This window comes from Labrus bergylta, chromosome 4 (genome assembly GCF_963930695.1).
Source record: "Labrus bergylta chromosome 4, fLabBer1.1, whole genome shotgun sequence".
Taxonomy (NCBI): domain Eukaryota; kingdom Metazoa; phylum Chordata; class Actinopteri; order Labriformes; family Labridae; genus Labrus; species Labrus bergylta.
Genome location: NC_089198.1, coordinates 32,223,857 through 32,248,756, shown reverse-complemented (window position 1 = coordinate 32,248,756; position 24,900 = coordinate 32,223,857). Strand labels below are relative to the sequence as shown.

Here is a 24,900-nt window from a genome sequence, read left to right as displayed (position 1 = left end):
GTCATTAGTTGAAAAATATCAAGAATTTGGTGTTGGTGGTGTGTCCTGAGGCTAAACCAGAGGGACTTCAAGAATATTTAAACCATTATAAAGTTTAATCATATGCTGTATTTGGTATATTTCACAACTCCCTTCTCTGTGACACATCCTGATAGTGTTCTGCTTCTGCTGGACATGTATACAAAGATTTAAGATTTATTTATTTAACGATTACATTTCAAACAAGCGAAAAATGAAGCCAAATGTGGAAGTGCAAAATCCTGCAGTTCATCGAGTGTCCACTAGAGGCTGCAGCTTCAAGAGCCCACATCCAAATAAAGGCTTTATACAGCAGAAAAAAAACATGTTTACAGTCTGGTACAAAAAAACAAAAAAGGTCTGATTAGTTATTGTCATCATGGTCACACACTGTACGGGGGGGGATTTTTTTAATGCATCTGTTTTGATTTTATGAACGATACGTGTTATCCATATTAGCCGATAGCTGACCTGATTGACAGAAGGGCGTCAAGAGGCTTAAAACCCGCCTCAGCTCCAGCTCTCAGCCTGTCGTTAGGTTGACTGAAAGTTAGACTGAGACAGGATTTCCAGCATGCAGACTGCTGCTGATGAGCCTCCAGGGTCCCCTGCTGGAACAGAGGGGTGACATCACTCAGGCTTCAAACATTCATATTTACAGTCTGTGGTCACAAACAGAGAAAGTCGACATTTCACATAAACCTAGAGTTATGTCATCAGGAGAGTTTTAGTTCAGACTTTTTTTTTCATATCAGCGAACAGAGAGGATGTAGGAGCCAAGTTACATTCATACATGTTGAAGTAAATAAATAAGCAGTGTTATTTTGGGTTGAAAGTTAATCTTTATTTTAGGGATTTCATTGTGTAAGTTAAGTTATAAAATGTATTAAAAGTCTGCTAAAGGTAATTTGATTGAATTCATGTGGATTTTCTGTAAAGTTAAAAACAGTATTGCTGTTAGGGCAGTGAGGTAGGTTACTGTCCCTTTAAGAGAGAGTAAGGGAGGGTTAGACTGGTTTCAGTCAGTTGAGGATCAATTAAGGACCGAGCCACATGGTTTCCTTACCGTAGTATATTTAATTGATAAGGAAAACTTGACTTTGAATCATCCAGTAAGATTGTTTAACAAAACTGTGGATTAAAGGAATTTTGTTTTATCAATTTTTCTCCAATGGTTAAATACAAATAGAACAGCACTTTGCAACTTCTCTGTAACCATGACTACATGATTTCATGTAGCAAAAGCTTTTTTTACGTTTTTCACTTTACTCACTCACAGCCACGGCTCTTATAAAAAGTTCTACTCAATATAAGCCTATTATATAAATGTATTCGTTGTGGGATAAATAAAGGTTTATCTTATGGACTTATATGCTCTCTGTCTCTCTTGTTCATGTTTATAGACTTGCAGTAGAGTTCTGAATTAGCTGTAGTTTCCAAATAAACTTTTTTAGTAGACTGTAAATAGAGCATGGTGTCACCTTCCTGTTTTTTTACCGTCTCTACCTTTTTCCCGTTTTATGGCGTTTGTTTACCTTTCAATTCTTGTGGGCTTCCCCGGGAAATCATATGTTTCACGTCACAATGGTATGAACCATGGGTAATTCCCAAACTCAAAGTCTGCAGATATGCCCACTTACGGACAGAGTGCATAAAAGGGCTCGTAAAGTCAGTGAGAGATCACTCCTCACTTGATGATTGGACAGTGGGACGGCACTGAGCCCTCACAGACTGAGTGTGTGAGGGTGGACTTCAAGATTGGGCCACAGATGCAGTAATGTAAAAACACGGTGCTCACCAGATTCTCAGTTGGTCTGTAGCACAACAGATGGTTTAGCAATTCAAACTTGTACCTTTGTGACTCAAACTCACTAACAGCCCTGCAGGAACATGCAGTGAAACCCTCACTGACGTTACTAAAGTGTTGCCAAGGCTTTAGCTGCTGAGGAGAGAGGGAATGTGACGGATAGCGAGCTCTCAGTGTGGAGGGCACGCCTGCTGAGGTTTCAGTGGAGGGACATGCTGTGAGGAGTTGACTTCATTTCCTGGAGGAACCAGAGTGAACTGGACTTTCCTGAATCTGATACACCAAATGTGTTTGTTTCCTTCTGTTAGAAACACATCAGGTTGCACATGTCGTACAACGCTGTCATTGTACTGGGGGAGTGATAGTGGTCAGAAAAAAGAGAAAGTGAATGTAGAACAGTGTGTGCACCTCTGGTATCATTTTTCTCTACCCTGATCCTGCACTGGTTTTACTGGTGCAAAAATAGAAAGTAAGGGTAACTCTTCCTCTAATCTAAGATAGTTTTGTCCAAATCAAGATATACAAGTATTTTAGTCTGTTTTAAAAAATTATTTTTACATCGATTATTTTTCAACCTTTCCATCCTACTTACTCTGCATGCTGACCCTCTTTCTGCAACCACAACCTGTGTCCATTCGCTTTCAAGCTGTTTAAACTTCAACCTTCCCCATGTCTCTTTCTGTTCCTCTACTCTGTTTAAAGCAAATTTCTCACCGTCACGATCACACTCGAAAACTCCTGTTCACAAAGTGTGCGCCGAGAGGAAGCAGGGAGCGGAAGAATGGAGGGGTAGAGGGAGGAAAAGGCAAACAAGGATAGCAGGCTAATTTCAGTCTAGAGTCTAGACCTCAGTGAAGAATGGTTTGTGGTGTACACACGCACATGCACTCCCACACACACACACGCACGCACGCACGCACGCACGCACGCGCACACACACACAGACACACACACACACACACACACACACACACACACACACACACACACACACACACACACACACACACACACACACACAGTGGAAATGCAAAAGGGACTGTGTACGCTTTAACCACAATTTTAAGCAACTTTCAATCACATCTCATTGTCTTTATTTTTTCCCAACATGTAACTTGCTATTTCTTCTCCATGGTCAAAAATGACATCATTATGTCCTTAACAAATACTCTTATTTACAGCCACCATGATTGTCTTTTTGACCTTGCAGAAGATCATTTGAATGGACCTTGATCCCATTAGGAAAGCTACATCTTCTGTCCTCCCTGTCCTGCCTGCAACCTTGTGTGGAGTGCTCTTGAGCTATAATTAATACCCAGAGTACTTTTAAAACACATTAAAGAAATGCAAAAGGAAAACAAAACAACATAAATCTGTCCTCACACCTCCAGTTATTTATTTTAGTCTTTGTTGTTTTAAAGCTTTTCGAACTAATTTGTTTCTATTAAAGAGCTGAAGCCAGCTTAAAGGGTTTGACAGACTGATCTGTTGGGAGTGTTCTTCATTTGTTCTTCACTGTTTTCCATTCAGGAGTGTTTGTTTGTGTAACAGTGTTTGTGTGTGTGTTTTAAGAAAAGAAGGTTTGAAATGTAAACAAAGACGGTTGTGACTAAATGACTCACCTGCTGACTCGCTTTATGTAAATGTCAGGTTATCATTTTTGCCATAGTTTTTAAAAATCTCTCTTCAAATCAACTTTATGTCCTAAGCATGAATGTTTGAGTAATGAAACAGTCTAAAATAAACTTTTTTAAGACCTAAAAAAAATACCTTGTATATTTTGTATATGACCAACATACCAGCATAACATCATCATGATGGTATACAATATCAAATTCTGTCAGAGCAGGCAAAGTACAAGAAATAAAAACAAAAGGATGTATGAGTTATATATCAGCTGCTTCAGTTTCAGGGTCCTGGTACCGTCATTGTTTAACTTGACCTTGAATAGACCTGTCTGTCATCAACAACACCTGTCCTTTTGCGACCCTGTTCTCTTCCAAACATATCTCTACAGACTCTCCTTTCTCTTTTCTCCTGTGGGAATAATAATAATAATAATACATTTTATTTATAAGCGCTTTTCAAAACCTCAAAGACACTGTACAATAGTTAAAAACAGAAAGATCAGCACAGTAAGGACAGACTAACAGACATTGCAACATTACACACAAATCATAAAGATAACAACAATAAAGGTAAAACTACAGAAAACAGGAACTACATCTAAATCATACATTAAAAGCTTGTTTGAAGAGGTGAGTTTTGATCAGTGATTTGAAAGTAGGAGGGTCGGTGCAGTGTTGAATGTGTGTAGGGAGTGAGTTCCAGAGGGAGGGGGCAGCTATGGAGAAGGCTGATGGTGACAGTGGGTGGGGGGGGGGGGGGGGGGGGGGGGGGGGGGTGTTGCGTGCACAGGGTCTGGGTCTTTTGGGGGTGGTAGCTGTTTGGGTTGTTGTGGTGGGGCCGTGTGGTGGTAGGGCGTGGGGGCGTGGTCAGGATGGGATGTTTCTTCAGGACTTGGGCAAGAGTATCTTGTGCTTTCATCAAAAACCTTTTCATTTACCTTCAATTTTGTTTTATAATTTGACAATGCATGCATTTTTATATCATTTGCTTGTTTTCATTTTAAAGCACTCTGTAACTTCTTTTTGAATAGACCTATATTAACAGTTACTTTTATTATTATTTCATGCAAGACAAAATGTCCGCTCTGATCAAGACCTGTTACTCTAATATTTTCCTACAGCAAACAGTTATGTGCTGTAACACCTTAACTTTCTAATATTCATGTTAGTATATCATTTAAAATAAATCAAATTATTACTCTTTACTTGACTTTTGCTCAGTGTTTCATTGACAGATTTGTTACCCTTTATACAAATATATGGTTGGATATAAGTGTGGCACATACTGTCAAAGCAACACACTACTTCACACAACATGAGTCATACAATAAAGACACATAAAGATATTGAAGTATGGTACATTAAATGTGTTTTCTCTGTGTGTTGGTGCCTGCTTTCAATCATAGGTGTAGAATGGGGACTCCATTTCCCAGCAGCAAACGGAGAGTACCAGTCTCCGATTAATTTGAACTCCAGGGAGGCTCAGTACGACCCGACCCTCCTCGACGTTGGCCTGTCACCGAACTACGTGGTGTGTCGAGACTGTGAGGTCATCAACGATGGACACACTGTTCGCATCATTCTCAAGTCCAAGTCGGGTAACAGATCATTACACAATACTCTTTGTTTGACAAATGAGAAAGCAGGAAGCATGTTTAGATTGTGCTGACTGCCACTATGGTTTAGTGGTGAGTTTTTTCCCCACACATTTATGAAATGTGTGAAAAAAAAGAGTTCACTGTTAATGACCTCCTTTCTCTCTTTTACTTTCACTGTGACTGCTTTGTCTTCTCCTTCCTGTATGTGTTTGCTAACAATGTTATCTGCTCTGTTGCCAGTGGTTACTGGGGGGCCATTGCCAAGTGATCATGAGTATGAGCTCAATGAGGTTCGATTCCACTGGGGCAAAGAGAACCAAAGAGGATCAGAGCACACTGTGAACTTCAAGGCTTTCCCCATGGAGGTAGAGCAAGCACCCACCTACATCAACATACACCCATCCCCCAATCCCCCATCAAAAACTAACATAGGGCCATGACCATGAAATAGGGTGTGATTTTGCAGAGGACCAACTCCCTCCCATCTGTTTAGACTTCTGGCAGGGACATTTGTCCTTCAGATTATATTGTAGCTTGTTGAGTCCTTGAAAAGTTTTATCTTTTGAAAAGTTTTATCTTTTCAAGCAACACTTGTAACATAAGACTGAAGCTAACCTTATATCATTAATGTAAACAGGAGTGTAAAGAGTAAAGCATACTGTACTCAAGTAAAATTAAAGTTACTCTGATTAGATTGTACTGAAGTGGAAGTGGAAGTAAAAAAACTGGTCTATGAATCTACTCAAGAAGTAAAAAACTAAAAGTACTTTTTATATATCTGGAGGGGTGATCTCACTCGTCTGTGCTGTAAAACAACACTGTGAGAATATGAATCTCCAACTGGGTTGCTTAATTAAACACCTTTAAAGTACAGTGCAATGTAACAGCACATCGTGGTTGGTGGAATTATTAATCTGGATATGATCCAAACTGAAAGAAGCTTTAGCAGAAACAGCTGCTTAAATGAGCTCAGGGATTCACTTGACTTTGACTTGACCTCATCCTGCCATCAGAAATGTTCGTTGTAGTTTCTTCACCATGTTAAAAGTGCAGCTCCATCAGGGTTAAAGGCAGATATAATATTTTTGTAAAACAATGAACGAAAGATCCTAAAGGATGATTTAAAAAATGCACATTACTTGTCACTTACTGTCCACTACAGGATCACATTAACACTTAACACATCCTATTTTCTGACAACAGAAGAAGCTTCAGAGGGAGACATCTTTGCAAATTTTTCCTCTTTGATCAGAGTTGCACTATAGCACTGATCGTAATGGAAGTTGTATGTAGAAGATTCTTCTTTTGTTGTTTTAGACCTCAAAATGTTTGTTAAAGGATTGTTAACAAGTATAAAAATGCTAGATACTTATTTTTTTTTATTGGTTGGTTGGCTGGTTGGATGGATGGTTGGATGGACAGATGGATGGATGGATGGTTGGATGGACAGATGGATGGATGGATGGTTGGATGGATGTTGGATAGATGGTTGGATGGTTGGATGGATGAACAGATGGACAGATGGATGGATGGATGGATGGATGGATGTTCGATGGATGGATGGATGGATGGATTATTGATGGATGGATGGATGGATGGATTATTGATGGATGGATGGATGGATGGATTATTGATGGATGGATGGATTATTGATGGATGGATGGATGGATGGATGGATGGATGGATTATTGATGAATGGATGGATGGATTATTGATGGTTGGATGAATGGATGGATGGATGGATGGTTGAACAGATGGATGGATGGATGGATGGATAGATGGACGGATGGATGGATGGATGGATGGATGGATGGATGAACAGATGGATGGATGGATGGATGGATGGATGAACAGATGGATGGATGGATGGATGGATAACAGAAACATTGAAGGTTGTCCCAGTTGAATCTACTGGTGAAGTTTGATAAATCTCATGGCGTTAATATCACCCTGGATACTGAGATGGTCCCAAAGTCTGACAGTAAGGAGGAGGAGACTCACATCCCTATTGTGGAGGGCTATGTAGGACCTACATGGTGCCAGACCCCCCCTGGCCTGTTCGGCCTCCATGTATTTGAAACACAAGAACATCTACTCTCTATACATCAGAGATCACTAAGACTTCACATAGGGAACTCATTTTCCAACGTATTTGAATTAAAGCAAGATAAAAAGGATGAAGCTTTCAGACTTCTGAAGAATAAATGTGTGTTCTGGTCTGATATTTGTTTGTTTAAGGGGCCAACTCCTCCACCCTGTTCACACTAACTTGGCATAAGAGCCCATATGGAAAGCCCTCAGTCAGCCCCAGCTGGTGGTTTCCCCCCATTCACTTAACTCCTGTTCCCTACACCTGTTGAAAACAGCCTCTCTCTCTGCAGCTCCATCTGATTCACTGGAACAGCACTCTGTTCAACACTTTGGAGGATGCTCTTGGGATGAAGAATGGAGTCCTTATCATATCTCTTTTTGTGCAGGTAAATTAAAATAGGTATGGACATATCAACCAGTCCTGAAAAGTAACATAAGCCAAATGAAGCTTGATGAATATCAGGTTTTACTCTCCCTTGTGTCTGGTAAATTATAGTAGCTGAACCAGTGTGTGCCACATATTTTTGAAAAATATTTTAAACATTTTAAGTATCTGCATGCATTTGCAGCTCCATTGCTCTCATCAAACATTTTCAGCAGCTTGAAGTGCTTTTCCTTCCTGGGATTGTCAGTGAACCGGTTCATTCCAGGTTATCTTCATGTGCAATGGTACTTTGACACAAGTTGGAAAATACCGTCTGCTACATTCCTGTGAAATTACTCTCTGTTGAATTGGCCCGTAACTCTGTCGGTTTAATAAAACCAATCAGACCTCAGAAATTGACGTTCATTTTTAGAGATCTCAGTTACAGCAGTTGGGGACAACACACCCATCAAAAACAGCACACACACATTTGATAGCAGTGTTGTTCTGGTTCTACCCTAAACAGGCCTGACACGGCCAACCTCACACATCCTGCTTATGACAGCTCCTTCAGATTTTAATTCCTGTTTACTTCTTTTAAGGATACAGAGTATAGACTAAGATCTGATAAAAAATAGCTGATATGTTCTAGATGGGTTCTTAAACTTTGCTAACCAAGGACCCTCATATGGCAAGAGCCTCCAGCAGGGACCCCCCTCCTGCAACATTTCTTAAAATCTTTGTAGGTTTAAATGGTTTTTACTATATTTTGCTATTTTTATTTACAATTAATAATCTTGTTATTCATTCAATTTACTTTCTTAAACAGTCATTATCATTTCTACAACTAACTACAGCTGCCTTTTATCAGGCAGAAACCTCGAACAGAACCAGACTGATGTTGAGCAGCCGTCTGCTGCGACCGTGTTGGAATGTGTTGGGCGCTTATTATCGTTTTTTGGAAATACATTAATAAAACTGATGTCCACCAACAGGTCATACTGTCACCTGAAATGTGTTGTTTGTTTTTATCAGATTGGTAAGGAGCATCTGGGTCTGAAGGCCATCACTGAAGTTCTTCAGGACCTGCAGTACAAGGTTAGACTACAAATGAAACCATCAACCGTTAAGATCTTACAGACATTTTATTACATCCTATAAGGCAATAATTAGATAAAAAGTGTGAAAATGGATGCATAATGACAATACCTTCTGTTGTTTTTCTGTTTTTATTAGGGGAAAAACAAGATCATCCCCTGCTTCAACCCCAACACTCTGTTACCTGGTAAGCAGATTTTTTAAAGATATAAATGTATTTAAAAAAAAATATTTCAAGCACATGAAGCCTTGGAAAACCTCATAAAATCATCTGTTCTTGACCCCCTTATTCTTAAACACAACCAGTACTGTTGAAGAGTCAACAATGTGTGGTGGATAAAGTAGCTCCAGTTGTCTCCGTAATCCTTCAACTAAGTCCCTCAATTATTCTTTGTAGGTATGGCAGAGATTTAGACTTCCTTTGTAGTAGGAGTACTGTTACTATTTCAGTCAGCATGTGGTACACCACAAAGATTACAGAAAGGTGAAATGTTATACCCACATATTAAGTCACGACTCTGTAGAAGTCATAAACTGTTTGTGTTTGCTCTTCAGTGGAGGCAGTTGGGAGTTTAGCTGCACAAAACTATAAAAGCTACGCTGCCAAAACTATACTTTTCGTATACTTTAAAGTCAAAAATATCTCTTTACATTAAATATAAGCCACATTCACTTGACAAGTCCAGATCAGCTCTTCTTTCAATATATGTAAAGAAAAAAATACGGCTTGTTGTAAGAAAAAAAAATCTCCCAATTGGGAAAAACAATTTTACTTGTTTAGCATCTCAAAACGTGATGTTTATATTTAACTTAGTTCATACATCTTATTATTATTCACTATTCAGGCATTATTTCTTGCTTTTGTATGCTTTGTATAAGATGTGAATCTGGACTTCACAGGCGAATCTAGCTTGCAATAAATGGAGTGAGACAAATCAGACCAATAAGCTTGCTAAGATTGAGGTTTTTGCAGTGTTGGGTTAAAGTGTGTGTAGGATCAAAACTGGTTGTTCTTCTCTTTTGTTGAAAGAGCCCTCATACAAAATAACTTTTTGGCAGTTTGGTTTACCATGTTTTGGATCTCTCAAGGTAGCTTGCCTGAAAGCTTCATCATCTGTGTTGCTGAGTAAGCATTTGTTTGTTCTGTGTCAGAAAGAGGCAGATGATTTGTGGGCTGCAGAGCTTAAAGGGATACTTCACCTGTTGAAACATGAATCTGTACTGACATTGGGTCATATATGTAGTAGAAATATGAATTTTGTTTTTGAAGTTGGTGCCTTCTTGGCCGAGAAAAGACAGGAAGTGTCTTTTTGGCTGTGGATGAAAGACAACAACTCCCAGAATGCACAGCAGCCGCTGCCTGTTCCTCCATCAGCCTCAACTGCTCGCCGCTATAATGCGGCTATTAGAGATAGCCACGAACATCGGATTCGAGCACAAGACCTTCAAAATCCCCTTCATCCATATCAGTTTGAAGTTGAAACATACTTTTATGAAACTGTTGGTTCTTATTAGCTTTCTCCATAGAGCCTGTTAGCAAGCAATATGGCGGACGTTAAGTTTCGATTCTGGGAGTGAGTTCCCACCCACTGACCTGTGATTGGTCTGTAGCTTCAGTGGGTCCACTCCCTCCCCCCATTGGCAGCTTGAAAACATGACGAACTAGCAATGTAGTTTCACCCCCTCTAACCAAAGTAGCCACCGATGACGCAAAATGACGATTTTTGTGTCACTGGAAGCTCCTTTTCAAACTTAGAAATACAGATCTTTCCAGTCTCAGGGGAAAAAAAGGGCGGGATGATCGACCATTCAAAAATACTACCAGGTTTCTAATGATACAATGCTTAATGCAAATGGGTGAAGTATCCCTTTAAAGAATCTTGGTTTTATGTATTTATTTTTTGTTACCAAACTGAAAGCAGATTCAACATAAAAACAGCTTTTACCATTTTTTAAGTGTCTTAATGTGTTTCACATGAAATGGTTCCTCTGCCCTCAGACCCCTTACTGAGAGACTATTGGGTGTATGAAGGCTCTCTGACCACACCACCTTGTAGTGAAAATGTGACCTGGATCCTCTATCGCTACCCTCTGACCATCTCACAGTTACAGGTAAGACATGAATCAAACAAAACCTGAGAACATCAGCGTCTGTTGTTCTCCTCATCCCTGGTGATAGACACACATACAGAGGTCTCTGTCAGTGGCAGAATTATGGGTAATGTAGGCAGAAAGAACAAAAAGAACAACAATGTGAGGAATATCAAAATCTGTGGCTAATTATGCATTATCGTTAACCGTCCACCTTGGGAGCGTAATGCTTAGAAGTGTTTTTAAACTCAGTCCTCATTGTTAAGAGTATTTTAACCATTCTGCTTTTAAATAATAAAAGGTAATTTTAAGTGCTGTCAAACAATTACTTTTTTAATTTTCAATTAATCTCATGGTTGAAATTCAATTTTTTCAAGGTTCAAGGTTTCATAACAAAACAAATGCAAGGGGAAGAAGACCAGAGAGAATACATTAGAACAAACATGATAAATTACATCCAGTCATGAGGAAGTTATTTAACCTCGGATTCAGAAAATGGCACCACTTCCTGTTACAGGAAGAAATTAACTTTAACTGTATAAGTTAATTAATTAATCAGTCAGTTTCATATCTTGAAAGAAGTAAGTTCTAGAAATGTTAAACCAGAAAACACACAGACAAAGTTCTGAATTTCACGTGTAAAATTTAATATGGAAATGGTAAACAATAAGGTATAGATGAAACAGATAAAGAATACGATTCTTATGATCGGGATAATGCAATTATAATGTATGGTGACATTATATATTTAGTAACAAGATAAGACACGGCTTTGTTTGAATGACTTAATCAGCAAATGATCAAAAAGAAAAAAAGTTGATAAACGAATTTTGGGATTCTAATTGGATTTAAAGGAGGGCTCTGAATAGACACAACTCACGACTTAATCTCTCAACACCCACTGCGGAACCAACACTCTTACTGTGAGGTGAGTTTGATTGAACTCGGACGGCTGGTCCCGCGTTTCAGTCTCCAGCAAGTAGTTCTTTTCAGGCCCAGAGAGGTCCACGGGCCAGATTAGATTAGCACCTGGGTCGGAGTATGCAGCTAGGATGGAGGTGGAATGGCAGTTCAGCCGTCGTGGTTGTGTCGACACCAACTCCAAGTGGATCCAACAGGAAAAATATTAAAGAGCCTATTGATACGTTGATTTCCAATTTAAATTAAACTGATGGCCATCTCTGTGAATCCAAATTAAGAAATTGGCGTTCAAAATTGAAGAGCAAAGACTTTGGAGAAGAAAGTTCAAAAGCCTTGTTTGAGAAAAAATAATTGATGTTTCAAAAATGTGCGTTGAAAATAAAAGTTCAGCAGAGATTCGTCTCTCTACGGCGCAAACTTAAGAGTCTCAAGGTGATCCGAACTGAAGTCCGAAGAGAAGCGGAAGAAAAAAACAAGAACAAGAGATCTGAGCTGAGTCTGAACTTTTATCAGCTGCAAGAGAGGGGGGCCGCCCAAGGGTTACTCCCACTCTGACCGGAGGACATTTGTTAAAATTAAAACGAGTTTACTCAATAAGATTAAGAATAAGAATCTAAACATATACACGTCACCATACATTAATTTCGATATTATTCCTATCAGATCCACGTTGATGTAGGTTCACTTCATATATTTAGACATGCATTTCTATCAGATTCATGTTGAGATGAAAATCACACCATCTGGGAACATCCTCAGTTAATCCCAGCATGTACAAAACCATGTTATACAGTCAACATTCTTAATAAGACATATTAATAAAAGAAATTGGTGTCTTTAAATAACACCGTCTATAGCTAATATCAAAGAGTATGCTTTATAACACACCTAAATGTATAATTATGCGGGTTACGTATTCATGGAAATTCTAACACTAGATGGCAATAGCGCTCCACGTCAAATTCCTATTAAACTATTAAAACTATTATTTGTATTCCGAACATCAGATTTTGAGTTTAAAAATATGATTACAATACATTCAATGTGACAATTACAAATATCTAGATGAAGAAAGACATAAATGTTCATTTGATGCAGAATTGAACGCTGTGGTTTGATCAGTTTTTCAGCAATCCTTCAACAGATGGTCAATTTTTACAACTTTGTTGTAATGGTTTCGGTGATAGTTCATGTCTTTGGGGTCAATTCGTACATAGCAGAGTGTTCTGTTTCCGCTTGGATATTTACTCCAGGCGTTGTAAATGTTTATAATATCCTGTCCTCCAGAGCCTGTCTGAGAGGGAGACTTAAATCATTGATCAGTTCCTTTGTTTCTTGGTAAAAGTAACCAAGATGTAATCGACATTGCTGAGTCCTGCAGAAAGAGAGGTTGTAAAACGTGGCTGCTAAAATTGGCTACACTCGCTCCAGAGTTTAAAATATCCTGGCATGGTTAAAGTGCATCATTTTTAAATTTTCGCATTTACAAATAAAAATTGTGAGGCTTTTATTTTGAATTTTTGTACTGTCTTAGGCGGAGAGTCCTTTACTTGCTGTATTATTTAAACCTGCTTTTATTTTGAAATAAAGTAAGGACCTTCTTCTGGATCGAAGGTTACAACATGAAATTAACCACAGAAAAAGGAACTCGTGACAGATCAAAAACTGACGTCAAACAGCTCTATGGAACGGTAACAAAGGTCAATGTGTGATGTCATAAGGTCAATGTGTGATATCATAAGGTCATTGTGTGATGTCATAAGGTGGATATTACTTTGGAGTCGACAGCTGAGCTGTCTGAGAGTTTGTTAAAGTGAAATGAGACATTCAAAGATGTAGCAGTGTCCTTCTTTTACTTCACTGAGACTACAGTGAGACTCTGAGGAGGATGCTCTACGGTGAGCCTGAAGGGACAAAATAGCATCCGAGTTATCGCGGCTAAAAAAAGATGTATGCATTAACTTCAGACATGAATGAATCCAGATTAAATTGTTAATGCTAACAGCCCTATAGGTGTTAAACACAATTCTTTCTTCTTTTTACATCTCATCGTTATACATCAGTTTGAGCGCCTTTTTGTTTTGCCCTTAAGAACTTATTTTATGTAACATGTTAAAATGTTATAATTGAAGTCCGTTAGAGGTGTGAGGTTGTTCCCAAGTTGTTAACATTGACCTTAAGTTATTCTCTCTTCTCAGAAAACGTCATGAACATTCAGAGTTACTAAAGAGCAAATGTAGACGATTTCAAAGTTTTTTTTTATTTGAGAACATTTTTAGTTTAGTCATCAATTTAAAAAAAACCCATTACTTAAACATGCAGGAATGTTATTTTCCTTTATGAGTTCTGTCCCCCCAAGTGTGTCACATTGATTGAATAGATATATATCTTAACTCAGGTTGCTGTAACATATGATGATTCCTCTGATAGTTATTTCAGTATTTCATCTTTAGTCTGCTGACTCTTGGAAATGTGAAAAGAAAAGACTTCTTGCAGTCCTCTTGCCTTAGACAATGTCTGTATTGTTGTGGATGACTTCAAAACACTTCAGCTCAATTATTCCCTGCAGGGAAAAAGCCATTTAACTCACATTCCTATACATGGCATAGTCCATAGATGTCCCTTTGCCCATCGTCAGATCAAACAATAAAACATCAATAAAACAAACAAGATGTGAAATAATTACAGCAGAAAGCAGGCGATAGCGAGTCATACGAGAGACATACAAGTGACACAATCATCATTATAAGTTTTTAGCATAAATGCTATCTTGCTGCCGAGATTACACCACAGATGCTTAACTGAGATTCAAAAGCTTTTTGTCTTAACAACTGAAACTACTCCTGTCCAGGAGAGATCACACTGGGTACTATTTCTTAGAATACATTTCCAACAGCCTCTTTTCATATCATCTGTTCTCTGCTCATTGTGTTCTTGGGCTTTTCTTGCTTGTGCTGCATTTTTTTTTTAAGTTTTCAGACTTAACCTGAGGCAACAGTAACTCTTCAATAACTTCCTCTTCACTTTGTGGCTTTGGGGGATAACAGAAAAGAATATTGCTGCAATTAAATTAGAATTGGGCTTTAAATTGAGAATTGAAGTTGGTTTTTTTTAAGTAATTTTTGGGACTTTTTGACTTTATTGGATTATTGGATGGGACAGCTGAAGAGAGACGGGAAATGTTGGGAATAGAGAGAGCGGGACGAAATGCAGCAAAGGGCCGAGGTCAGATTCAAAACCCTATAGCCTCTCTACATGAGGTGCACATAACACCCAAACAATATGTAATTAGTTGTAATAAGCAAACTACCAATAGAAGCGTAAGAAAACAAGATGGTTTTTAGAATATGTCGTGTGACCTTTAACTTTTTCTCTCACATTTTTCGATGGTAACCTATAAGATTTTATTGAACCTCTGCTGAATAAAGAAAAACAGGAGAATAAGTGCTACAGACCTGCAGGTCCTGCTTGCTTGAAAACACACCTCAAACATCCGGCTATTATCAACTGCTGAAAGACAAAGAGTGTGTGCACAGTGTAAATGTGCATGCAAAAATGTGTGTGTTTGTCATTCAACCGTTGCCATGCCTACACGTTTTGCACTTTGACAGAAGGTTATAAATTCTCCTTCTGTCAGCCAGTGGTACAACAGCACAGGAACAGTTTTCTGTTTGTTTTGGCCAACTCGTAAGACACTGAACTGTAGGCGTAGATGTTAGATATTATCATTAGCCACTGTCACACATGAGCAGGAAGTCAAATGTTTGGATCCTTTCGGTCACAATTTTGAGCATTTTTTGTTTTTCTGTGAGCAACAAAACAACCAGAGAGTTCTTGGAGATGATGTAAAAAAATGGTTAATTTTCACAGGTCTATACGCAGGGCAGGGAAATGCAAAGACATTTTATTCCTACACTGTTGTTATACTGTAACAGCTTCTTTCTCTGTTATAAAGGACTCCACATTGGTCCCAGTTTTTTTTAAAATCTTTTCACCTTGAACTCCACACTTAAGAGTCTATCATCTGTCATCACAGCATCCAACAGCCTGAGTAAACTGTGAGTATTTGAAGTCACAGATTGCTAAACTTACCTTTTTAAAAAGCAAACTGACAAAATCAAGTCACCATCATTTATCCTTTTGCAGGGACTCGGTCGTTATAAATCACCGTCACGCTTTATTACTTTAAATATAATTGAATCAATCAGTTAGTCGATCAGTCGTTTTTGTACTCCTTGCACCATACTCTTTCTGACTATTTATAGAGCCTGCACATGAATCCTACATGAGCAAAGCACTCGGCAACATTTAGCAAGTAACAACAGTAAGGAAAAACTAAGGGATGCACCAAGGCATTTCAAAATGAACCCAAAGAACTGTAGCTTCCACCAGCTGTCCAAAGACATGCTCGTTAGGTTAACCAGTGACTCTACCTTTCCTGTAGGTGTGACTGTGAGTGTAGCTGTCTCTATGGGACAGCCCTGTGATTGACTGGCGACCAGTCCAGGGTACATCCGACTCTCGCCCAACGATGGCTGGGATCAGGGATGGCGCCAGGATTGTTTGTCTCCCGGTGCTGAGGGGGAGCTTGACTAATACGTTTGGATGCTATGAATAATCAATTTTCATGAATTCATTGTTACTTTTTGAGTTCTATCTTTTTTTTCCAAATAAAAGCAGACATACATAAGGGCTTAACCGGGGCTAGACAGATTTGTGATGGGGCTATAGCACCCCCAAGCCCCTGGTGTTGTCACGTAGTGTTGAATACAAGGGAGGTGGACCCAAGTGCAGAATAACCAAAAATATTTATTTAAACAAAAAGGTGAAAAGGCAAACTAAACTTACTTCAAAAATCACAAAGGTAAGACCACAAGGAACCTCGAGGAGATATGGGTTACAACAACTACACTCAACAAACAACTAACAAACAATGAACTGACAACACAAGGGAAGGAACACAGAGACTAAATAGACACAGGGGTAATCAAACACAGGTGAGACCAACAAGACACAGGTGAAGACAATGAGGGCAATCAAGGCAGGAAGAAAACACAAGTCCAGAAACACTAAAGACACACAGAACTCAATAATGTAACATTACACAAGAACATAAAGAACACTAGGATATGAAGATACAAAATAACAGGAAACACTAAAGACTAGACTATGAAACATTAAGACAAAAACACACTAAAGGCAAGTTTCACGGAGGGAAAAATAAACTACAAAATATAACTGGAAACACTAAAGACAGAGAACTCAATTTACCAGGAACAATACACACTAGGACAAAGAAACACAGGTATAGGAAATACAAACAAAAACACTAGCAACTAAGCTAGGAAAACAGAACTACTAAAACAGGAAATATAAACTGAAAATACAAACTACGTAAGACTAAATCATGACAGGTGTAGCGCCGTGCTTGGTTGGGATCAGCTCCAGCACCACCAGTGTAGATAATGAACTGATGAATAGTGTGGTACAAAAAAAACTATTTTGTACTAAATATATTAAGTCTTTATCGGCACACACTGTACAGGGCATAAATATTTTTATAATGCATCTGCTTTGATTTTTATGAAGGATAAGTTCGGCATAATTAGGGCCATGACCGATCTGACTGCAAGCTAGCACGTTGCAACTGTCCGCCAGGAGCCTTAAGGCTGCCTCAGCTTCACCACTTGTCTAGTTTGAAAAAAAAGTTAAGTTGAGACAACATTTTCAAAATGGCCACTACCCTCGATCGGCTTCAAAATTCCCCTCCATTAAACATGGACATCACTGAGCCTACATCCATGTTTTATACAGTCTCTGGGATGCACTGAATACTTGATAGTGAATATTAGCAATCAGCCACCTTAGTCCAGGAATATCATTATTGATCTTAAGGAAACTTCCACCATCCTGATTAAACCTGTTTTTGTATGAGACCTTCAGATATGCATGTGACCTTGTTTAGCCAATTAAAAGACGCCTACCTGGTTTCTCTCCACAGATTGAGGAGTTTCGGAGGCTGCGGTCCCATACTAAAGGGGCAGAACTGCTAGAAGGAAATGATGGGTTGTTGGGGGACAACTTCCGTCCCACACAGCCGCTCAGTGACCGGACAGTTCGCGCCGCCTTCCAGTAATCTTCCCTTTCCACGGATGATTCAGAAAAACGATGGGACCTAACGGTACAAGTATGAAAGGTCATTTTCATTTTTTACAAGTTCTTCTTTGTACCATTTTATCAAAAGATATGCGTTAGCTATAGCCGCGGCCCATGAATGTAAAATCCTTCTCCTGACTTGTACAGTTAACTCATTTAACATCTAGCTGATACAGAGCTAAGTTAGGATTTAACTAGAGCTTTGAATGCTTCTGCTTTTATCTCTGTTTTGGTCATATCTGGCTCTTAAGCTGATAAGTGCCTGACAGTGTTTTGGGTCCAGGCACTTACTTTGTCAGTCTGCTGTTTAGTGCAGGACAGGCACTACAAAGTTGGTTTATCAAAGCTCATCCACTGAGAGGTGAGAGAGAAATGAAAAATAAAGCTGCAGCCATTAAACCAAGATAATGAAATGCTAAAATGTTCTGTAAAGCTGAGGGAGACTGCAGAGGTAAATCACTGAGTGCTCTTCATTATTAGTGAGTGACCCACTTAACACACTTTAGTAATTGAATCCATTGTTAATGAAAAATAAATAATTAGTGCAGCTATAATTTTACATTTTCATAAAAGAAAAAGATTACAAATTAGTAAAATAAAGGAAAGAATGAATGTCAACCTTTTGATCTTTCTTGGACCATATCACCAAACACTGTTCTCTGTATTCTTCATTCAGCACATTTCCTGATAAGGGACAGAGTGTTAATGGAAGTAGGTGCACTGTCCCAGAGGTATTTGGGTCCTCTGAAACCACAAAGTAATGGATCAAGCCCTGGAAGAACTAACCCAGTTCAGTTACTTATCTGGGTCTAGCCTATATACAGTATGGAGTGTATGATGGGATCCCAGATTTAGCTCAGCAGCACTGCGGCAGGAGGACAGTGCAGAGCTGTTAGAAGTCAGAGGGGAGACGGAGAGGTAAAGATGGATGAGAACTTCAAATTAAAGTGGTAGATTTTAACTCTTAAAAGCACATTTCTCAATGCTGACAGTATCAAATCTTTGTGATTTATCTCGACATGTTCCGCTGAACAAAAGCTGATGAGCAGGTGTCTGTCAAAGTATTTAAGTTTGACTTTATCTAAAATCTAAAGTCGTAAGCAAATCTTCTCTGAGTATGATAAATAGTAGATGACATATTCTATTTTTCAGTCAATGGATGTTTTCTTGTTTCTACATTCAGTTTTAGGCCTTCCCTAACTTTAAAAAATTTAAAAACTTTTGCACTGCACTTACAAAATGATGGAAGGATAACAAGAGGCCGATGAAAAACACACTTGCCAAAATGATTTGACTTCTTTACTCACTGTTCTGGTTTAGTCACCAAAAAAATGCTAGCCTCCCATTTCCAAAAAACTTTGATACGTTGCGTAAAAGGCAAATAATGGTTGGGGATGAATTGCAAAACATTGAAATCCCATATTTAATTAAAAAAAAAGCACAAAAACATATTTAAAGAGGACATATTATCCCCCTTCTCCACCTTTTCAAACAGTCCCCTGTGGTCTAAATGAGACATCTGTGCTGTGCTTTGGTCAAAATATAACATGAATCAAGCACCAGAGGAGGTTTGTGACCCTGTATAAACCAGCTCTCTCAGAACGTTCCGTTTTGGTGTATGTGTCTCTTTAAATGCAATGAGCCCACCCCCCCCTGACTTTTCCTTGTAGACCTCACTCCTCTGTAGAGAGAATAAAAATGGCCGACCTGCACAAAAGTTTTGCTCTAGGCTGAGGGTGGAGTCCATGGGTGGAGATACCAAGGGAGGGGAGGGTTTTTTTTTTTTAACAGAATCCCACTGTGACATCACAAGGAGAGCACATTTGAAACAGATAATTTTACTCTGTGTTGTAACACTTATGCAGACCACAAACAAAGGACTGGATGGGTTTATTTCACATTTTGTGGGTCTGTAGACACTCAGGTTACCCAGATATATATTCAAAAACACTGTAAAATTAGATTTTTCATCATATGTCCCCTTTAATGTTGATACGGAGAAATGTCAATGTATTTGCAAAATAATTAACTTGGTGTTATTGACATATTTACAGCTCTACTGCTCCATATCTTCTTTTAACAAACACACTTTAAGCGTTTGAGTGCTGTAACTTGTTTTTTCTTGATGTAGGAGGTCAGCCGTTCAACAGTTTGATGTCTCTTTTGTCATATTTTAATCTGATGAGTCTCTATTGTCTATTAGCTGAAATGGGGTTGTAGATTCTACATTTCTGATTTGACCGTCACATCTGAAAGTCCTTGTGTTTCAGACTCCTTGTCCCAGTTTGTAACACAAACGTTCTCATAAAAAAAAGCTCTGTCTGCAGCAAAAGAGGACATTCAATAAAAGTTAGTAAGAGTTGTATTCCTCTTGACAATCCAGCCAAACATCAACATTGAAATCTGTGGAGTGCTCCATTTACAAAAGTACCACTAAGCTAAGATAATAGGTTATTTTATTGTTTATTTTACAATGTCTTTGAAAGAGAAAGATCCTGCAGTTATGTGTTTTAATGCAGTCATGTTATTGAAAAGGTGAATTCAGCACAGTGAAGGCTTTATTTTCAATGAATAACTCTTTTTGCCAGTGGAGCTCTGAACCTTTATTAAGTTTGGGACGTAGATGTAAGAAAACAGGAAGCTACGATGGAAGAGAAACAAGGTGAGAGGATAGTTTGTGGAGAGGAGGGAGACAGAGAGGTACTGTGCTGAAGGGAGACGGAGGGAGGGCAAGGGAAAAGAGAGGCAAAGAACAAAGGAGTATTGTATATAGTATAAACGGATACTAATCCTGTCCCAACAGTGCAAACTCAACTGAGACGAGAGAGATGAATAGAGGAGAAGAGGTGAAGAAGTAAAGAAGACTGGAGAGAGGTCAAACAGTAACAGTGACACGAGCCACCTGCTCCCATATGATGTTGTGAAAATAAAGATCCTGTCCGTCTTTGAATGTTTCATAAGGACACAAGATGCCCATATTAGCGTTACACAGTGGCGGTTCTAGACCACTTTTACTGAGGGGGGCCAAACTGGGGCCAGTTGTTTTGTCAGAGGGGAACATTAAACCCAGGTGAAAAATAGACAAAGATGATCGCTTTAAAATAAATATATAATATGCCAAATAATAGCACACATCATTAAATACCACAACTTTAAATACCATGATTTATATTTGTTTCAGTAACAGTATTTAATACTAGATTGTGAGTCCGGTTGTTGAGTCACTGTGTATGTGTTATGAGGGGGGCTCTTCCTTTAGGAGGGGTGGCCAAAGGGGGGACTGAGCTCAGAGTTACAGGGGCACTGGCCCCTGTTGGCTCCTGCCTAGAACCACGCATGGCATTACACATTGTTATTAATGCATTAGCATAATGATAATACATTCATGCTATAATGTCTTTTTTTTAAGACATATTTTTGGGCTTAGAGTCGGAAATCAGAGAGAGAGAGAGAGAGAGAGAGAGAGAGAGCGAGAGTGGGGAATGACGTGGGAAAAGTGCCATAGGTCGGATTTGAACACGGGCCACCTGCCAGGAGGACCACGACCTCCATACATGGGGCTCGTGCTAACCACTGCCCCACCAGCGCCCCGCTATAATGTCTTTTTAATTAAATATATTAGCATATTAACTATAAGCACAATGCATACCTTCTGTGAATGGGATTGCGATCCATCTGCTTTTATTTTGAAATAAAGTAAGGACCTTCTGGTGGATGAAAACAGCTCAAAGGAACAGTAACAAAGGTCAATGTGTGATGTCATAAGGTCAATGTGTGATGTCATAAGGTCAATGTGTGATGTCATAAGGTGGATATTACTTTGGAGTCGTCAGCTGAGCTGTCTGAGAGTTTGTTAAAGTGAAATGAGACATTCAAAGATGCAGCAGTGTCCTTCTACATCACTGAGACTACAGGGAGACTCTGAGGAGGACTATCTACGGTGAGCCTGAAGGGACAAAATAGGATGAGATTAATCAGGATGAAAAATGAACACATTCATTTCAAACCTTATTCAAAGTAATTACTGCTGATAGCACTACTTTACATGGCACACAGAACTCAGATTAGAGCAATGACAGTTCTCTCTCTGCTCTATCCCCCCCTCCCCTCCCCCCCGCCCTCTTAAAAAACATTTACTCTGAAACCGTAGGTCGTCTTTAATGTTCTTTAATCTGAACCACATTTTTCTTTCTTTGCAGAAGAGAAGAACAAGGAGTCGAGAAGAGCGGGGAGGAAATATGAAAGGAGAAACAGAGAGATAAAGCTGCAGACTGAAGGGACAAAGAAACTATTGATCTTGCACCAACGTGTGCTTTTGTGTTTGTGCGTGTGTGTGTTTGTCTGCATGAATGTAGGTGTATTACTTTTCTTTTTTACCCCTGTCTCTCTTTCTAATATTTCCTGCAGTCATGTGAATGTGAAATCCACCTTGTGGTTGAGCGAGTATTGGGGGTGTGTGACAAGTATTACTGTAATGTGTGTGCGTGCGTGTGTGTGCGTGTGTGCGTGTGTGTGTGTGTGTGTGTGCGTGCGTGTGCGTGTGCGTGTGCGTGTGCGTGTGTGTGTGCGTGTGTGTGTGTGTGTGTGTGTGTGTCTGTGTGTGTGTGTGTGTGTGTGTGTGTGTGTGTGTGTGTGTGTGTGTGTGTGTGTGTGTGTGTGTTTTGTGTGTCCAGATTAGATGATAGCAGACGTAACAATCACCCTGTCTCTGCTGTCATAACACGAGGAAACATGAAACCACTGACGCACCTGTACACACACATGCAGATACACACACACACATACAAACGTACAGATTCAAACTGCGCTGTGACCAAGATTCTGAAACACACTGAAAAGCTCTACACATCAAAGCAAACACACACACACACACACACACACACACACACAAGCTGCATGTGTTTATGTGCTGCATCCAATATGTAGAAACACCTGAAGCAGGTCATTATGTGTTACAAACTAAACATGCTGCTGCAGATCTGCTCAAAAAGTGAATGGAAAAACCTCCATATTAAAAAAACTGAACATGAATACATTTCTATGATGACGTCACAGCTGAAGGTAGACTGGCCACCATTATAGCGGTTGCTCCTTAATGGTCAGTCGTCATAAATCCATATGTAAACATGTAAACAAATTTAACAAATGCAATACTTTTTAATGAATTCTTCATTCTATAATCTGTTGTTGTTGTTGTTTTGGAGTTGGAAACAGAAATAAAGCCCAAAGCCTCTGCTCCTGGAAATCTACTTTAATTTGAAATGACTATCAGTTTGCTGACAAAGACAACTCTAGCATATCTTCTGCTGGCTTTGCAAAGAATCGTGATCCTATCAGTCATAAGCTAGCGTAACGCTGTATCCGGGGGAATCTCATCTCTTACACAAGCAAGCTGCTCGGTTAAATGAACTGCAGTGGCTCACAGGGCTTCAGGCTATATCTAGAATCCAGAGGTTTAATACAAGCAGAGTTAACCTTTATTTTAGGTTCGTCATTATGAGTTTCAGACCAGTCAATCAATCAATCAATCAATCTTTATTTGTATAGCGCCAATTCACAACAAATGCTATCTCAAGACACTTTAAAAAAGAACCCCTGAAGTCCTGAAAATATTTCTTGAAGATATTAAGAGAGAGAGCGTTTGCAGCAGAAAGCGGCCACCTGGATGAAAAGCGTAACGCCCAGCGTCTTTTCTACAAGCGCTCTGACGTTTTTGTTCGGCCGCCCCGAGCGCTCAAGATGGAAATCTTTTAACATTTCAGAAAGGCGCTGTTGACGAATGTATGATATTCCCTGTATTTTAGAGACCTACGGATCGTATCCTGTACTCACAACCTCTCTGCTCCATGATCGGGGAAATAAGCGATCTCAAATAAAAAACATGCAGTAAAAAATAACAGAGCCGTGCCGGTCATAAAGAACTACACGGCAGAGGTCACAGATCACATACTTACCTGCAAACAAGAGCTCCAAAAACCCATCTCTGACTTATTCATTTAGTAGTTTTGATTTGCTGATTCATGAAATGGGATAAAAAGAAACTCTTGCACTAATTAACCCATTCTAGACGAGGCCAAATAACAGATCCCTTTTAGATTTTTGTATGGCATGCAGCTATAAGCTCTATTACCTCAGATCAAATACGCCCTCTCAGGGAGAGGCTGCTGTTTGATACTAACATTTATAACCGACTTTCAAGAAGTCCGACCCAAATCTGGTTCGTTGCTGTCTTCTATACCTTGGAAACATAGGGGAACATCTTGCAATTCATGTGTGAGAACTGGAAGAATGTACTTAGAGCAATCATGTGGAGGTGTTTTCTCTTTTGAAATCATAACTGAGCAGTTGTGCAAATTTACTTTAACCATAAGGAATGCTTTTGTACCTAGCCAGGGTTTGACTTCAATTAATGCTTCAGTTAATATTGAGGAAGTATAAGGCTGTGGAACACAAATATTATCTCTTATCAAGTCTGTGCAGTTAGTTTGAACCAGTGTTAACTGTAACTTGCATTGAAAAGCTAATTTAAAGTTTAATTTCACCAAATTGATTCGCAACAAAGCAGTTTGATTTATTCCTGGGGGTAAATAGTAGGTGTTTACCTCTTTAACTGTATCTAAGGCAAAATCCATATACCTTGAATATTCTGATTTAACTTTTGGATAAGCCGGTGAATAACAATCATCTGCACCTTTTTCCATTCTTGAACCTAAATCATTCCAGTCAAAAACACATAATCAACTTTGGAGAATGGAATAAGTGCAAACATAGGACAATACATTGATTTTGGCAAATTTTGACACAACCAACAGTTGCTGATAGTCTGCATAGTCTAACATTAAAAGAACAGCTGAGTTGCCCTTATCTGAATTCAAATGACTTTCTGTGGTTGATGCAGCTTTCAAAAGTGTCTGTAATTCAGTATTAACCTCAATGTCGGCTTCTCCATGTGTTTGTATCAATGTTGATACCAGTACTCCTCTTTCTTCATTAGCAAAAATATACTCATTATAATTGATAACTTATTTCCCATTGTGAACACTCTGGAACTCTTTCCAGTTGCTGTGTGGTGAAACAACAAAGGTAAGGTGTTTCCTTCAGTGGTCGTATCTTTCAGTATCTTACAGT

At 39.1% G+C, this 24,900-nt stretch overlaps 1 protein-coding gene across 4 annotated transcripts in view; it reads left to right on the top strand.

Moving 5' to 3' along the window:
* Window positions 1-23,021, top strand: part of ca8 (carbonic anhydrase VIII) — a 24,967-nt gene extending 1,946 nt beyond the window's left edge. The window contains exons 2-9 of one of the 4 annotated variants that reach the window (XR_002277885.3): window positions 4,866-5,051; window positions 5,292-5,416; window positions 7,433-7,528; window positions 8,542-8,604; window positions 8,743-8,791; window positions 10,604-10,716; window positions 17,618-17,812; window positions 21,972-23,021. Coding sequence is in view for 1 of the 4 variants with exons in the window: in XM_020630341.3 (XP_020485997.2) it covers window positions 4,860-5,051; window positions 5,292-5,416; window positions 7,433-7,528; window positions 8,542-8,604; window positions 8,743-8,791; window positions 10,604-10,716; window positions 17,618-17,752 (773 nt within the window). In the remaining 3 variants the exon portion in view is untranslated. Of the gene's footprint in view, window positions 1-4,859; window positions 5,052-5,291; window positions 5,417-7,432; window positions 7,529-8,541; window positions 8,605-8,742; window positions 8,792-10,603; window positions 10,717-17,617; window positions 17,813-21,971 lie in introns of all 4 variants that reach the window. The other 3 variants (XR_002277884.3, XR_002277883.3, XM_020630341.3) reach the window with 3 other exon arrangements.
* Window positions 23,022-24,900: the final 1,879 nt, after the last annotated feature.